This window comes from Cyprinodon tularosa, unplaced genomic scaffold (assembly GCF_016077235.1).
Source record: "Cyprinodon tularosa strain WSP-4 unplaced genomic scaffold, ASM1607723v1 ctg857, whole genome shotgun sequence".
In the NCBI taxonomy this organism is placed as follows: domain Eukaryota; kingdom Metazoa; phylum Chordata; class Actinopteri; order Cyprinodontiformes; family Cyprinodontidae; genus Cyprinodon; species Cyprinodon tularosa.
This window is the reverse complement of record NW_024039626.1, coordinates 230,052-247,632: the sequence shown is the minus strand read 5'-3', so window position 1 is coordinate 247,632 and position 17,581 is coordinate 230,052. Positions and strand designations below refer to the sequence as shown.

The following is a 17,581-nucleotide window of genomic DNA, read 5'->3' as shown; positions in this document are numbered from 1 at the left end:
GGGGAGCTTATAAAAAGTCACTGTGATGTTTGACGTAATTATAACAGATGATTCATTTAACAACAGATAAAATTAATATCAATGATTTGATTGGGAAAAAAAACATAAATATTATTCCTTGATGACATCACAATACCCAAAAAAGTTTGAAGGGGTGTGAATACTTTTGCTTTATTCAATGTGTCCATAGTTCAAGGATTTGAAAAAGAAGCTGTGAAGCTAAAGGATAGAAAAGTTCACTGGGCCGCACCTGTGAATCTTTGTGTTTTCAGAGTTTGCTCCAGCAGCGAGACAGAGAGCGAAGCCGGAGATCTTTTAGAGCAACAGTTTGAGGAGCTGAACAACAACAACCTCCCAACGGGCTACCTCCGCATGGTGTCCAGAAATAACCGCTTCAACAGGTCTGAGTTCAGCTTTTTAAACACATCGATGAACTCTAATCATTAACATCCAGAGACGTCCTCTAAAAAAACACATCCTGCCCTTTGGGTTATTAAGGTTTAATACTGACGCAGTAACTCCTCCTTCGTTTCTCCATTAATAAACTGGTGTAATAAACATTGGTTTGCCGGCCGCCTGCTCTTTTACCGCTGTATGTATGAGTCATACAGTCCGATCGGTTAAAAGTTTCCTATGGGGTTCGATAACTGTCAATAAAAATAAATGCATGTCTCTACATTTGTGAATGTCAGTCAATAAGATTGTCTAAATTGAATATTTCTATTTGTTCTAAACCTTTCTGACAGCAGATGTTTCATCTGGTAGATGGTAAGAAGACAACTTACAAACTTGCCACCAATAAAAGAACACAAGTATAAATCACAACTTACACATTTAATTTATTAGTAGGCTATAATAAATTTACGCACACAAATACAAAATTCATAATTAGTGCAAAACCCCAAACCGACAAATACAAGTCACAGATGTACAAGTACAGTTTTTGAAAATGAATTGTAAGTTTGTAATTTGCACTTTTAAATTTGTGATTTTTATATCTAGTTTTGCAAACTTCTAATTTCTATACTTATATTCTCATAAATGAAACATCTGATGTCACATGTATGTATTAGTTGGCAGCAAGAAACAAAAGCAAATGTTATATTTTAAGTTTATTGACTTGCAGTTACAAATTCAGACATGCATACCTTCTCATGGACAGGTTGAGTGGAGGTTTTGGACGACCCAAATGCAGAGACAGAAGCTTGTAGATTAAGTAATTCAAAAGGGTGGCAACTTAAACAGGAAATACATGAGAATTAAAAACTTATAACCAAAAACAACTAGAATAATACAAAATGGAAATTAAACCAATAAAAACTCAAAAATAAAAGTGAAACAGATCCTAAGCCAAGACCTTAAAGAATGAGCATGTGGTGACAGCAGACATTCGGCTGCATTTTGTTGCTCATTCTGAGCGGCATTCTGCTGAGGCCAGATGGGGATTCAAGAACCAGAAGCAGAAATACCAAAGGAATAAAAAAAAACACTGATCTATGTCTTCTATTTTAGAAAAAGTAACATTCATCACAACAAGTAGCCTCAATCTAATTGTAAAACAACTGTCGCCAAAAATATATTGGTTACAACATAACCAGAAGAACAAAGACCATTTATGATGTGTTTGTGTGGAGCAATGACTCTTGTTTGAATGGTTAGCCAAGGCCTGGACGATAACACTGTTTAAAAACCATTGCATGCGTATTCGATTTAGTACATCATGTGGAAATGAAAACAGTCTGATTTTATTGGAGAGGAAAAGCCATTCTGGCTGCCATTAAAAAGTCAGATGTGAGTTGCATATGAAAAGCAGATTTAAGCGCCATTTGCCTGCAGTTTAATCATAACCTAATGGAATGTTTTCCTGATGTCCGCCTCTAACAGGAGCTGTCGGAGTATGACGAGCCTTTACAGTACTACAGTGTCTCCTGTGAAGGATGGCTTATCCTCCCCGCTGTATCGACCCATTCATGCTGGCAAACCTCCTCTACGAGCCCTTTATGACTTACTCATCGCACCCATGGAAGGGGTATGTGACGCAAAACATTTTTTTTTCTTTATTACTCTCCCTCAGAGAAAAATCCCACAAATTTCACAGGCGAAAATCAGATGCAAAACGCATGTACCACATGTGAAAGTAACACATGGTACATGTAATATACATGTGCATCTTATAAAGAAGCAGACGTATACTATGGATTTGGAATGCTTTATGTTAAAACCACGTTTTCACTTGTGATACACATGTGCTTTACACATGATTCCCATGTGATACACATGGTTTCACATGTGAATCACATGCTTTTGACAGGAAACATTCCAAATCCACATGTATATCTGTGCTTTTTACATATGATTTACATGGTTTACATGTTGTTTACATTTGTCTTTCACAAATGAAATTGATGGAAATATTGTGTATAGGTTGCATGTGGTACATGTAAAAGGCATGTCCCACATGTGAAAGTAACATGGTACATGGTATGCACATGTGCATCTTATGAGGAAGCAGACGTATACCATGGATTTGGAATGGATCATGTTAAAAATCATGTTTTCACTTGTGATACACATGTAATTTACATATGATTCACATGGTTTCACATGTGAATCACATGCTTTTGACACAAAACATTCTAAATCCACAAGTATAAATGTGTTTTAAAGTATGATTTACATGGTTTACAAGTTGTTTACATGTGTCTTTCACATATGAAATTGATGGAAATGTTCTGTATTGGTTGCAAGTGGTATATTCAAAACGCTTTGTACCACATGTGAAAGTAACACATGGTACTGTACATGCAATGCACATGTTCATCTTATGAAGAAGCAGGCGTATACTATAGACTTGGAATGTAGCATGTAAACATCATGCTTTCACTTGTGATACACATGGTTTCACATATGAATTTGACACAAAACATTCCAAATCCACAAGTATATCTGTTTTAACGTATGATTTTCATGGTTTACAAGTTGTCTGCATGTGGTTTTCACATATGAAATTGATGGAAATATTCTGTATAGGTTGCATGTCTATCACATGTCAAATTATGTGACTCATATGCTTTTGACATAAATATTCTAAATTCACATGTATACATGTGCTTTTACATGAGGGTCACATGTTGTACATGAGTTTTCACATGTGAAATTGTCTGTCCCGGTTTTTCGACAAATGTAAAAAGTGGAATAGACAGGGCACAATCCAAAATTATTGACAATTTAAAAAAAATCTTAATATTGTGCACATGTGAGAAATATGCCATCATAAGTTCCACATGTGATCAAAAGTTGAATAGAGCACAGATTACATGAACAAGATGCTTAATCACATGTAAAAATGTGACACACATGCGGAAAATTACAATAACTTCTACAATTTATGGTATTTGATGTGGGAGCCGAGAACCACATGTGAAAGATGAGGATCATATGTGTTTTGCATGGGATATGGAAAGTTTGATTGTAAAAGTACTGTGATTTACATATGTTCACGAGTAATACAAGTGATTTATGTGTTATCACATATAATACACACGTAGCTTGTATTTGATTCACATTTGATTCACGTTTTCACGTTAATCACAGTGATATACATTGTTTCACATGAGATTCCCAGTCAAAGTACATTTTGACTCTCATGCCATTGATAATAAACATTTTAAATTCATGTGTACACATGTGCTTTGCCATGAGATTCACATGTGCTACATGAGCTTAACGTGATTTTCATACATGACATGTTCAGTTTGTTTCAGTTTGACATGCTCTTTCACATGTAACATCTATGGGATTTTTTTCTCTCAGGGTGTAAAAAAAATCATTAATAGAGGATGGTCTAATGATATTCACACGTAAAAACATCTTAATATGTGGTGCACATGTGAGAAATATGCCATCGTAAGTTCCACATATACTCAAAAATTGAATTAAGCATAGATGACATGGACAAAATGGTTGATCACATGGTGAAAATGGGCGTCCTGTTTCATTGTGGTGTTGTAACGCTATTGTTGCTCTCTTGCCTGAATCCCTACAGGGCCTGATGCACAGCAGTGGACCCGTTGGCAGGAACAGACAGCTTGTTGTAGTTCTGGAGGGAGAATTGTACCTGATCCCATTCGCCTTGCTTAAGGGCAGCTCGTCTAATGAGTACCTGTATGAAAGGTTTAATATCATTTCCGTCCCTTCACTGGCCAGCCTGCAAGCTGCGAGCAAGGTAGACAATTCCTCCTCTGATGTCACCTTTTTATCTGACCCTAAACTCATAAGCATGGTTGTTTCCATGTTCTCCCTTCAGGCTCGTCCTCGCTCCAGTGGGGCTTCTCTTTCTCCAGGTGGAGGGTCGGTGGCTGCAGTAGTTGGGGCCCCTCGCCTGCCTCCTAGTGTCATGGACCGCTGGCTGTGGGGGCCCTTACCCTCTGCCCAAGAGGAGGCTCTGTCGCTGGGGGAACAGCTGGGCTGTCGTCCCCTGACCGGAGCGAACGCCACCAAGGAGCGTGTTTTAGCGGCTCTGAATCAGGCAGAGTGTGTTCACTTTGCAACTCATATATCCTGGAAGCTCGCCGCAGTGGTTCTCGCCCCCAGCCAAGAGCACACCTTAGGGGATGTGCCCAGCAGCCGGCGAAAGGAGAACACGCTGATTGGAACGTCGACGTTAGGAGAAGCTGTGGATCAGGAAGGGAAGACAGAGCATTTGTTTCCCAGGACTTACAGCAGCCCAGAGAGGCTCAGAGGAATGGAGGAAAGAAGTGAGGATGGGGAGAGTGTCTGTGGAATGGAGGGGGCGTGCGACAGTGCACCGCTTCACGACTTCCTCCTCACTGCTGCCGATATCCTGGACCTGTGCCTCTCAGTCAAACTGGTGGTTCTGAGGTATAACCTGTTCACACGTTAACAGCTAGTTAGCTCTGATGCCGCCAGTTAATGTCTGATTCTGTGCTGCTATAGGTTGTACCCGGAGTCCAGCTGCCGAGTCACGGCTGATGGATTAGTGGGTCTGACCCATGCCTTCTTGGCTGCAGGCGTTCAGTGTGTGTGCGTCTCTCTGTGGCCGGTGCAGATCGCCGCCTCCAAACTCTTCATGCACACTTTCTACGCTGCCCTCCTGAGTGGAACCAAAGCCAGCGTGGCTCTGACAGAGGCCATGAAGAACCTGCAGAGCAGCAAGCACTTCTCACACCCCTCCAACTGGGCTGGTGAGCAAGAGGAACCCAAAGAACAAAAAACAGCCCCCAAAAATACAAACAATTTCACTCAAGAGCAGTTTTATGGGATGAATTTTGTACCATTATTTTGCAAGCTAAGAAAAATTTCAGAAACTGAAATAGAAAAAAAAATCTAAGAATGGAAAAACTCCTGAAAAACGATTTTAGTTTTTCAAGTTATTTAAGTGTGATGAAAAAAGGGCTTTAAGTTAAACTTTGCTGCATTTCCCATTTTTTTTCTAATTTAATAAAAAAAAATAAAAATTTACAAATTGCATTATTTCAAGTTGAATTTAAAATATCTTTTTTTTTTTACTTCAGACGGCAAATTTTATATTTTCAAATGCAAATTAAATATATAAAATTGTATAAAAAAGCGATTTAAAGTTTTTAATCTAAGTAGGTAATTTAAAACATAAATTTCGAAAACAATAAAAAAAATAAAAAGCAGCTAAATTACTCTCAAAAAATTTTTTTGATTCTAAAATTTCATTTCACTTTTTTCAAATTACGATTAAAAAATGCGTTCCTTGCTTGCGACAACAATGGCACAAAATTAACTCCATATATGATTTATTCACGTACATTTGGGGATGAATTTTATATTTCAAAATAAATTTTGAAAGAACCCAACAAGTGATTTTAACTCAATTTTAACTGCAATAAAAATGAAAAAAACCTAACAATTCATTTAATAAGATTTTAAGTAATGTGTTCAAAATTACTTGAATTACCTCTAATATTTTTCTTTCTGTGGAAAGATCTAAAAAAAAGATAAACTGTTGTTTCCCAACACTCTCAGCTGCTGTGTTAAGAAGAATAAACAAATATTTCAGTCCCTAGACGTTTAAAGTTGATAGAGACAAACATTTAAAGACTTAAAGATGTAATCACAGTAAAAAGTGGTTCAAAAAAGTATTGATTGTGGGGGGCTGAATACTTTTGCACATGGCCCTTTTGTTCTATTAAAAATAAAAGAGCTATAGTATAATTTTCTTTCTACCTCACAGTTGTAAAGCACTCTGTGCTGATCAGAAGATTAGAACGAAATAGATATTAATGTTTGTGGTTATAATGGCACAAAATGTTAGAAGGTTCAAGAGGTTTGAATACGTTTTTCAAGCCCTTATACATCCAGGCAGTGATTTACAATGAGCTGCTGGGAGTTTGTTTGATCTGAGCTGGATTGCAGTTCTGGTATTTGCAGATCTAGTCCTGCACCTGGACTTAACTTCGTCTTTATAAGAATCACATCAATGAGATGAAGAGAGAGGAATCTAACCAAGAAGCTGAGACTGATGTTTCCAGATGTTGCTGCTGCTGAAGCACCAGAGGGGCAGTCGCTGCCAGTTTAATGTATTCTCTGTTTGTCTTCCTTCAGGCTACATGCTGATAGGCAGCGATGTGAAGCTGAACAGTCCCATGTCGCTGGTCGGACAGGCCTTGGCAGAGATCCTGCAGTACCCAGAGAAAGCCAGGGATGCCCTCAGGGTGCTGCTGCACTTGGTGAGCTGTCGTTACACGTCTGAAGCTTTTTTTCCCCCCACTCTGCTTTGATTGAACTTCATTTAAACTGTAGGGAGATGGAAGCAAAACTTTTCCATAAATGTTTTTATAGAAATATGTTTCTTAATTGAAATAAAAAAAAAAGAGTTGTGTATTAAAAAATAAAGATTTAGCCTACTTTGTTGTTGTTTATGGTCAACCTATTTCAACAGAAATGTACGGAAGGGGATTACGGCCACTGAAAAAGAAAAAAAAAAGTTAACTGATTTTTAAATATTATTTCAGTTTAATATGGGAAAAAAGTCAGAATTCTGACTTTTTTCTGAGAATTATAACTTGTTTTCACGACTCATCCACGACCTCCGACACAAAACTCTCCTCCTTGCATGTTTCCTCTGTCCATAGCATTCCTTGTCAGCGTCGTTTCTAAGTCACCAATTTAGTGCTACTTGGTCCCAATGGAATTTGCCATTGGGAACCTACTAGCACTAAGTTGCTAACTGGTTAGCAAGATGCTTCAGACAAACCGGCCAAAACTAAACCTTCTTGCAAACCTGCTGCAAACCTTCCGCCACAACAATCCCACCCTCTTAATAAACAGCCAATCACATTCACTTTATTCACTCGTGTAAAGTTGTGCACCACTCGAGACAATTCAGAACTGCAGAGATTGGAACAGCCGCTTCCCTATGAATTTAAAATAGAGACCCGTATCTTAACGCCTTTCTTTTCAAATGTGCAAAGTTATTTGATGTGTTTTGAATTTATACACCAGTTTTTTTTTTAAGATTACTGCGTTCTGCTGGCATATTATTCATTATTTTTGTTTTATGCATTGTTGTTTTTCAGTTTGTTGGTAAATAAAGCCCTTTGTTTATATTTACAATAACAAAGAAGGACTAATACAGAGCCTGCTGATGAAGGAGCCACCTGTGGCTAAGCCAGTTAGCGCCTCCCAGGGAAGTGAGGATATAATGAGTAAAAGTCAAAAATTCTTTATGAAAAAACACAAAAAACATTTGCTTCTATGAGGGATCAGACAGGAACAGAGCTGAGAAAAATGCCTGAATGTTGGTCTTCACTGAAGAGGAAGGTAAAGCTATCCAGGCTAGACTGTCACACTCTTCAGAAAGTTACAAATGATGTCACCAGTGTGACAGAAATCAGGGAAGTAAACAACGGAGGGTACCAGAGCGTAGTCAGTGTGCTGTATTGTTTCTTTCTTTTGTCCCTCTGAATCCCTCTGACCAGTTTATCAAATGTAAGCAGGGTTGTATCTGCTTGTTAACTTAGGCATGACTGCCACAGTGTGTTGACACCCTTACACTGCGCTCAATGGTATCACAGAAATTAGTGGGTCGACTGGTTCTGGTGTTCCCACTTTATGCTGATCTGAAGCTGAGGCATTTCAAGGCAATTTTAACCACTTGACACAGGTCAACGCATGTAAGGGATAGTTCTACAGTTCTGCCAGCAGATCGTCTCATTGCACCCGTTGCTGGAATTCTTTTCAAGCTCAAAAATGATCTAAGCTATCTAAGGATTGCCAGGACGGACACTTGGTGTAATTTATCATAATGAAATGGTTTCTGATTATTATGTGACTATGCACCCTTAAAGGTACACTATGCAACCGGTGTTGATTTTCCAGCGAGGCTCCCCCCAGAGGGCGAAAGTAAAAGTGCACTGTCGTAAATATGCACAGCTGTTCTCCTGGTTTCTCCGTCAAGCCAGGCGCGGTTGTTTTGAGCTTAGCCGACAGGCGAACGCAACTAATGACTAAGCATCTGACGCGCGTGACGCGCCGCAAACGTGCTGCTGCTCGAGATGGAAAAATTGAATTTTTGCTGCTCGACGCGCCGCGTCAACCAATCAGAGAAGCTGATCTGGGAGCTGGCAGGGAGAGAGACACAGCGCTGATGATCAGAGCGCTCTGATCACTCCTCTTAAACAGTTTATTGAAGCCTAAATTAACTTAAAATGCAGAAATCTGCCGGCAGAATATGTTGGCTTTTATTATCCTGCTGCCTGCAGTTTGGATTATTTAGATGAAAAACACCTACCAGCTGCCGCGGTGAACCGCGAGGAGGCGACCCGGCCAGAGGCTGCTGATGAAGGGATTCCTACTGTCGGCGCACCGCTGGTATGTGGGGGTCTGAGCGGCTCCGACAGAAAAAATATTGTAAGGCAGGATGATAACCTGAATGAACTGACTGCACTGATTACGTTTTCAGGTGTATTTTCTCACTTAAAAAAATATTAAAACTACTTTATTCCCACTGATCACAGCAAATATAGCTGCAAGGCAGAGAAAGGATAGTGAAGCTCCGCCCAACGCGCGTCAGACACACTTTTGCACCGTACAGCCAGAGCAGCAAAGCTGCTTCAGCCGCGCGTCAGAACTAACTGGTACAAGCAGTAAAAATGAAGCAGCAGACGCGATTTTGCTGCTTTTGCTGCGTCCGGTGTGAAAGCAGCACTGCACAAAGATCGCCACTGTGCTAGCAACGAGCATACTTTTAACTGGGGGGTGTAGCAGTTCTCGCCGTAAAGCAAGACCGACTCTCGCGAGACTTCTGAGCCTGTGGGTGCGGGTCGGTGCTCCTGCAATTGCAAGTGCGGTATTTCTCCCACAGACCACCAGGGCGGCCGAGAATACCTTTGTTCAACCTGAAATGAATCATTTAATCATCCAAAACGTTATGGAACACATTAATTAACTGAAAAATGTTGCATAGTGTGCCTTTAAAGTGATGCTTGGGGTTAATTTTCTTTACAAATCACATTTTGTTGATCTAAATTCCTTATTTCAAACACTTGTTGAACAGTTAATAGTAAAGTAACATACAGTAGTAAACTGGATAGGCTTTGTTTAATTGTATGTTTTGTTTTTGTTCTGCTTCACAGCTGTGCAAAGCTGTTTGTTAGTCAGTAAAGAGACAACACGGCTGTGTTTGTTACCTGATTAAATGGAGATTTAATAGTCCCCCAGTAATTTAACACATGCCTCTCCACAGGTGGAAAAGTCCCTGCAGCGCATTCAGAGCGGCCACTGTAACCCGATGTACACATCACAGCAAAGCGTGGAGAACAAGGTCTGTGTTGTGGTCTTTAAATCCCACCCTCCTCTCCCCAGTCTGCTCCTCCTCATGTCTCCTCTCTGCTCCTAAGGTCGGGGGAGTTCCCGGGTGGCAGGCCCTCCTGTCCGCGGTGGGTTTCCGGCTGGAAGTCTCCGGCTGCGCTGCCGGCCTCCCTGCCGCTGTGTTTTTCCCAACGTCTGACCCTGGAGATCATCTGCAGCAGTGCAGCACCACCCTGCAGTCACTGCTCGGTACCGGAGCTGTTTCATTATTCAATTCAAAGTCTCCTCTCCTATCAGTCACACTGCTTAATTAGGAACCCGGGTCACACTTAACACACCAACAGCTCATTTTAAAGCTCATAATGCAGTTAAAAGTGTGTGCCAACCCTGTTTTTAATCCCTCCAGGTCTGAGCCCTCCGGCTCTGCAGGCTCTCTGTAAACTGGTCACAACGTCTGAAGCAGGAGAACAGCTCATTCACAAGGTACCAGAAACATTCAGCTATGGTAGATTCTATAGAGGGACAAAGGGGACACAAAGAAATATAGCTTGAAATAAATAGCTGTAAATGATTAATGGAAGAAATGAATGTAACATTTATTTATTTTATAACCCACTAAAAAATAAATGTACAGTTTAATAATGAAATGTAAAATTAGATAATTAAATTAACCATTTATGTATTTAAGAAATTATTAAATAATTATTAAAATGGGGATGAGTACATAGGAAGCCTCACGTAAACATATCACCAGAATGATTGACAATTAGGAGAACCACTTATTTAGGTGATCCACCCAGAAAAAGAGCATCCTCCTCTATACCTATAAGTAACTCACAATGGATGGAGTAATCAGACATTTTACTCAAGTAAAAGTAAGAAGTACAAGGCTGTAAAACTACTCCTAAAAGTACTTTTTTTTTTTAAGTTACTAAAGTAGATGTACCAGAGTAAATGTATCTAGTTACTACCCACCTCTGTCCTGTTTGCCTTTCCTATCCTGACATGTTCATCTCATATTCTTTCATTTCTAAATGCTGTTAAAACGTGTTGTTTTTAAAAAGGAGCTTTTAAAGTTCCACTTTGGTTCTTCCATTGGTGGTTGTTCCCTGTGGGCCTAGCAGCAGCATCATCTTCACTCATCATTTCCATTAACTGATGTTCATCCATGTATGACTGAATCTGCAGGGCCTCAAAGCCAGGATTTACACACAAAGAAAAACTCTAAAGCTCTGTGTCCTCTTCTTTATTCATGCATCTCAAAGGCAGTTAAAAGCATGGTGGGGATGGTAAGTGTTTCCTCATGAAATAACTGAATTATAGGGTTTCAGAAGGAGCCCAGTCGGCCTCACAGAAACTCAGTGTTTCCCAAATGCGTTAAAACTCCTGATGTGTTTGTTAGAGGATTGCTTTTTGAAGTGTATGTTTTCAAATGTGATGATAGAAATATGTCAGAGGTAGGAAAGGCATTCAGGGAATGAGGTTGGAGGAATCAGTCCATGCTTTTGGTCACATCTTTTTTCCTCTCTGAAGCTTCATCAGGTGCTGGTGCAGCTGCAGTCGGGCGACAAAGACCAAGACTTCCCTCTGGCTCCCGTTCAGGTATCGATAAGCGTCCAGCTCTGGAGGCTCCCGGGTTGCCATGAGTTCCTGGCTGCACTCGGTGAGTCGCCAAATTCATTTTTTGTTCTCTGCCATCTTTAATGTATCTATTTTATTGAGATTTTATCTGACAGACCAACGCAAAGCAGAGTAAAGTCGTTGCAATCAGTTCAGGCTGCTTTACAGGATCGGGGTGAGGTAGTAGCTCACTGGTCCACTGCAGGGAAACAGAGACACACTTGGTCTAAAATGCAAACCTTTCACATTTATATGGAGAACAAGCAACTAGGCAGCTCCCGCTGCAGAAAGGATTATTAGTGACCTGTTTGTGATTTAATGTCAGTATAGATCCGGCTGTTCTGTTATGACCTCAGAGAATAAAACTAAAGTGAATGGAAATCATGGCATTAATCTAAAAAGTAGCAAAAGGCTAAGAATGACAGTGGAATATGGAGTGAATTATGTTACGTTATTGTTGGAGGCAAAGAATATGTTTTGTAAATAGATATCTGAAAAAAGGTGCACCAGAAAGAAAACTTGAAATGGAAAAAAGAAAAGTCTTTTTTTTTTTAGAGTAACTTTGCTTTTTCCTCAGATTTCTTTAATATTTCGTTGTTTGTTTTTTTAAACTGTAGGGAAATCACATTTAAATGTGAAATCATTCTGGTTTAAACATGTATATAAATGTACACTTTATCACACTATATTGTCCCAAAATGTATTTTTTTTTACAGATTTTACATTTTTAACACAATTCAGTTAATATCTATAGCGCCAATTCAGAACATAAGTCATCTCAAGGCACTTTACACCTCAACCAGATCATACAGTCAAATTGATTCAAAGTTTTCTAAGGAAAACAAGCTGATTGCTTCGACTCATTGACTCGAAGCTAATCCCGCAAAATTTCAAAATTTTCGTTTTTCAAAAGTAGATTTTTCAAGAAAATATTTTGTTGGTTTTCAATTTTTTTTTTCAAGCAGACAGTATAACAGATTAGGAGGATCAAATTGCCACATGAACGTTTAGGATCAGCACATGCTCCTCCAGGATCTGAGTGAGGGTGGTTCTCCAAAACAAACAAAAATAGTTTTAATCTAATTTAATTGGCTCCATTTGTGCAGCAAAACATTTCATTTGTGCTGCTTTTGTTTTAAAGTTATTGACTAAATTGTTAAGGTTGAAAAGTTTAAACTTTTGTCAAATGCTTCGAAACAAAAGCAGCACAAACATTCAATGTAAGGTGAAATGTGTTCCATTATTGTTGCAAACACACTTTGTAGATGGAAATTTGAAGGAAAAAAATACAAATAAATAAACATATATATATTCATGTTTTTGGACTGTGGGAGGAAGCCGGAGTACCTGGAGAGAACCCACGCAGCTTCAGGGAGAACATGCAAACTCCATGCAGGAAGAGCTGGGCATCAAACCCGGATCTTCTTGCTGCAAGGCAGCAGTGCTACCCACTGCACCACTGTACAGCCCACTTTGAAAAACATTTTAATAAAAGACATATAAAAAATATAAAAGTTGATATATACCTGAGAGTAACTTTAATGTTTATTTTTCATATTTTATTTCGAATTATTCTTTTTTTTTTCCAAAAAAAATTTTTTTTTTTTTAATTTAGTAGGTTTTCAAGATTTTTAACAGATTTTTAACTTTCTTTTTGTTTTATAATTTAAAGATTTTATACTTTTAAATTTTCACTTTTCTGTTTTTCAGAATGAGTTTCTTGAAAAATTGCATTTCACGGATCTATTATCTCTCCTTCTGGGGGCGGGCTTTCCTCTGGAGTGAGGATGCATCATTTCTATTGGTCAATATGTGCATTGAAGTTTTTTGGTTGTATCATGACTAAACTGAGAGAATATTAAGGAGTGTGAATATTTTTCACAGTGTGATACTGCAGAGGTTTTGTCCTCGGCTTCGTCTTGCGTTCTTTGTGGGAAAGTGTTATTGTTTTTGAATGTCAGGTATAATTAGTTTTCTCTGGTCTCATGTAGCATTGCATGTTTTGCAGGCTTTGATCTGTGTGAGGTCGGTCAGGAGGAAGTCGTGTTAAAGACTGGAAAACAAGCCAGCAGGCGGAACATGCATTTTGCACTTCAGGCTCTTCTTGCCCTGTTCGGTGAGAAAAATCGATATATTTTCCTCTAAATCGAATCATTTTGACCCTGTTTCTCAGCAGGCTTATTGGTTGATCGTCTTTGTTTCCTCATCAAGATTCCACAGAGCTTCCCAAGCGGCTGAGCATGGACAGCTCCTCGTCCCTGGAGTCTCTGTCCTCCTCGCAGTCGGCCTCCCAGCCTCACTCTCTGCCCGTCTCTCTCAGCTGCTTCCCACCTCAGCCCTCCTTCGCACCGCCAGGCTGCTCAGACAACCTCTCCTGTGACGCCATCTCCGTCTACAGCCTCAGCTCCCTCGCCTCCTCTCTCAGCTTCCTTTCCCGCCCTGAGCCGGCGGGAAGCGACATCATCAGCCATCGCTCACATCAACAGGAGCCAGAGAAGCAGGTGGGAGGACCGGGCCCGCACCCCTCTCACCGCCATGCAGGCGGCCTGTCCAGGGGCCGGCTGACCAATCACAGAGGAGCGCTGGCGGGAGTCGATGACGAGGAGTACGAGGGCTTCTCCATTATAAGCAGCGAGCCGCTGGGACGCGCAGGGAGGGAATGCGACACGCTGCCGCTCCCCGCGGGACATCGAACCGGCAGAGGGGGTTCTGGGAGAGGATGCGCGGCGGGCCAGACTCTGACGCTGTCCTCCAAGGGGAGCCTCAGCACGCCGACCTCCCCGCTTAAAGCTCCTCCGCTGATGCTGACGGATCCTACAAACCATAAAATGTACGTTTACAGTTTACACAAATAAGCCATCAGGCTTAAATTTGACTAGGCCACTTCAAAACCTTTATCTTGTTAGTACAGTGTTATGTTTTATGTGTCCCATTAGCCAGGCTGGTTCAGATAGCCTTTGATTTGTTGTTTTTAAGCATTTCTCTGTTCAAACCTCTCTTCCTTTATCTCTTGTAGCTCTCTGCCTAAGCGAACGGTTAAAGGGAAAGCCAGCAGCTCAGAGTCGGACCAGTCCAGCACTGAAACAGACAGCACCGTTAAGTCCCAGGAAGAGAGGATGGGACCCGCCGGACAGCTGGATCCCCACGAACTGGCCAAAAAGATCCTGGAGGAAACCCACAACCACATGCAAGCCGTGGAGACGCTGCAGAAAGCAAACAACCGTGTGAAAGCAGTGAGAGGAGCCGAGGGCCAGGAGGATCCTCTCGCCAGGCAGCCGTCTCTGTCCACGCCCACCACGCCAACGTTTAAGCCCTCCAGAGGAGCGTGTGGCTTCCAGCCGTCAAAGACCAGCGCTTTTAGCAGACCTCCCAGCAGAGCCAGCCTGAAAACCTGCTCCTCTCCTTTCTCCGTCCGCAAGCATCTTTCTACCCTCCCCATCTCTGATCCAAGGCCTCCTCTGACTCCTCCTAAACCACCGTCCCGTTCGTCATCGCTGCAGAAGATCAACACGTCCTCTCCTTCTACTCCTTCCTCGTCTCTCCCTGTGAGGGAGAAGAACTCTCCGCTCCTTTTCGCCTCCTCAGACAAGCATCGCAAACTGAAACACTCAGACTCATCCTACAGCTGCGACGTATCGCCTTTTCGCTGTCCCGCCAACAGCGCCCCATCTCCAGCCTTCTCCTATTCCTCCACAGGCTCCGTCTCCTCCTCCTCCAGCCCGGCGAACGCCCCTGATCCCGGCCAGCCAAAGCAGGACACCAAGGTCCAGGGAATGAACAACCTGAAGGCCTTCTGGACCGGCGTGGGCCAGAAACAGGAGGCGCCGGCTTTACTCAGAGGTGGGAATAAAAAAATGAGCACAGTTCAGAAAGATGTTCTGGGTTTGCTGAATCTCTCGCCCAGACGCGCGTCCGGCAGGAAACATGAGGAAAACCCCAAACTAGAGCCCAAACCTCCTCTGGCTCCATCGGCGAATCTTCCAACAAACACTAAAGGAGGCGTCAAGCTTCCCTCTGGGAACGGATACAAGTTTCTCTCACCTGGACAGTTTTTTCCATCTTCGAAATGTTAAAAGTTTTTAGATTGATGAATCCTCAGGAAGCAGATTCATCTGGGGAGGGGGGGGCTGCCCCCTTTTTCAGTGAAATACAATTTTACCAAATCCCTGCTGAAGATGAGATGTAAAAAGGACAGTTTAATACTGACCTGACTTTTTTTATGTGTGTGTGTGTGGGTGGGTGGGTGTGTGTGTATATGTGTGTGTACAGTGCCTAGCAAAATTATCAATTTCCTTTGAAATTGATAATTTTGTGTGAATACTTTCACATTTCATCATGTTACAGCAGCAAGCAGCATCTAATTGAATTTATAAAACAGACTAAGAGGTTGATCCTGGTGAAATAGAATTACTTTCACACCGTTTTTATTTTTTTCTCAGTTATAAAAGCCTGTAAAACATTAGCTGCTTTTCCATCAACAGTCGAATTGCACAAATTAAAATGATAAAAAAAATACATTTTCTGATTCAAAAGTGTTAATGTTTTTCGGTTACATTGAAATTAATATATTTTTTGCATAACATGATCTACAGCTGGACCTTACTGCCTTGTAGACAAACAAAGAGGCTGACTGGCTGACCCCTCTGCTAGCTGGAAACATTTATTTTTCTGACTCATGATTATTTTCTAAGCCGGTTTTGCATCTTGAATTTTGTTTCCCTTTCAACTTAAAGCTACAGTGCGTAATTCACTGCCCGCCCCTGCTTATCCCCCTCTAACAATACCGAGGCCTTCATGGTACAAAATGGCTTCCACAACGTCCACATCTAGTTTTGTATTTATTTGGTCGGTATAGACTTTATAGGCCTAACTTGCCTTAGTCACTTTCCAGCCTAACAGCGATCTCTACAGTCACTAGTTTGTCACCTCTGAGCTGCCGTAGAGCAAAGGTGTCTGTAGTTACGATGGGTTATTTCTAAGGTAAACATAAAGATTGAGACTTTCACTTCATAGATGATAATACATAAGATACTTATGTATAATATACACATAAGTATCTTACTTGTATATATATATATATATATATATATATATATATATATATATATATATATATATACACATATACACATTAGGGGTGTGCAAAATAATCGTCATGATGATGCATAGTGATTCTAATTTTCGTGATCTACTGCATCGATTCTTGACGCCAAGTATCGATTATTAATAAAAAAAAATTGATAAATAAAATTGCATGAATGGTTGGCGAACGTCAGCCAAAAATATTGTAATACAACTTCCAGTCCAGTAGATGTCGCTGCGGATGTGTTGACGCACGCTGCCTTGTGTCACAAGCATTTCCGGCCGTGAGATACTGCGCAGAGTCATTCAAAAACAAAACATGGAGGAGAAAATATTGAAATGCACCGCAATAATTCAAGTATCCTGATGCATTGTGATAGAATCGCATCGTGGCATATGAATCGTGATTCAAATCGAATCGTGACGTCTTTGGCAATACCCACCCCTAATATACATACATATGCGGCTTAAAGATCTAATCCCTGATTTGTTTTCGTACCAAATCAGAAAAATGTCATCATCATAATAAAAATATGAAATGAAGTATAATGCTTTCAAAAACTAGCTTTTATTTCAATCATCTGGGCTCGAAATTACATAAAAATATATATAATATATTATATATATATATATATACATATATATATATATATATATATACATATATATATATATATATATATATATATATATATATATATATATATATATATATATATATATATATATATACATATATATATATATATATATATATACACTATATTGCCAAAAGTATTTGCTCACCTGCCTTGACTCACATATGAGCTTAAGTGACATCCCGTTCCTAATCCATAGGGTTCAATATGACGTCGGTCCACCCTTTGCAGCTAGAACAGCTTCAACTCTTCTGGGAAGGCTGTCCACAAGGTTTAGGAGTGTGTTTATGGGAATTTTTGACCATTCTTCCAGAAGCGCATTTGTGAGGTCGCACACTGATGTTGGACGAGAAGGCCTGGCTCTCAGTCTCCGCTCTAATTCATCCCAAAGGTGTTCTATCGGGTTGAGGTCAGGACTCTGTGCAGGCCAGTCAAGTTCA

The 17,581-nt window shown here is 40.5% G+C and overlaps 1 protein-coding gene across 1 annotated transcript; it reads left to right on the top strand.

The window, feature by feature from the left end:
• Window positions 1-272: 272 nt before the first annotated feature.
• On the top strand, window positions 273-16,542 carry ttc28 (tetratricopeptide repeat domain 28; the record flags this gene model as incomplete). Its single annotated transcript, XM_038273093.1, has 14 exons — window positions 273-401; window positions 1,885-2,029; window positions 4,046-4,225; window positions 4,307-4,881; window positions 4,957-5,204; window positions 6,595-6,719; window positions 9,737-9,814; window positions 9,891-10,050; window positions 10,208-10,284; window positions 11,067-11,090; window positions 11,335-11,464; window positions 13,430-13,537; window positions 13,633-14,251; window positions 14,438-16,542. Coding segments are annotated over 14 exons (3,655 nt in total), but the record flags the coding sequence as incomplete, so codon positions are not given.
• Between the last annotated feature and the right edge of the window lie 1,039 nt (window positions 16,543-17,581).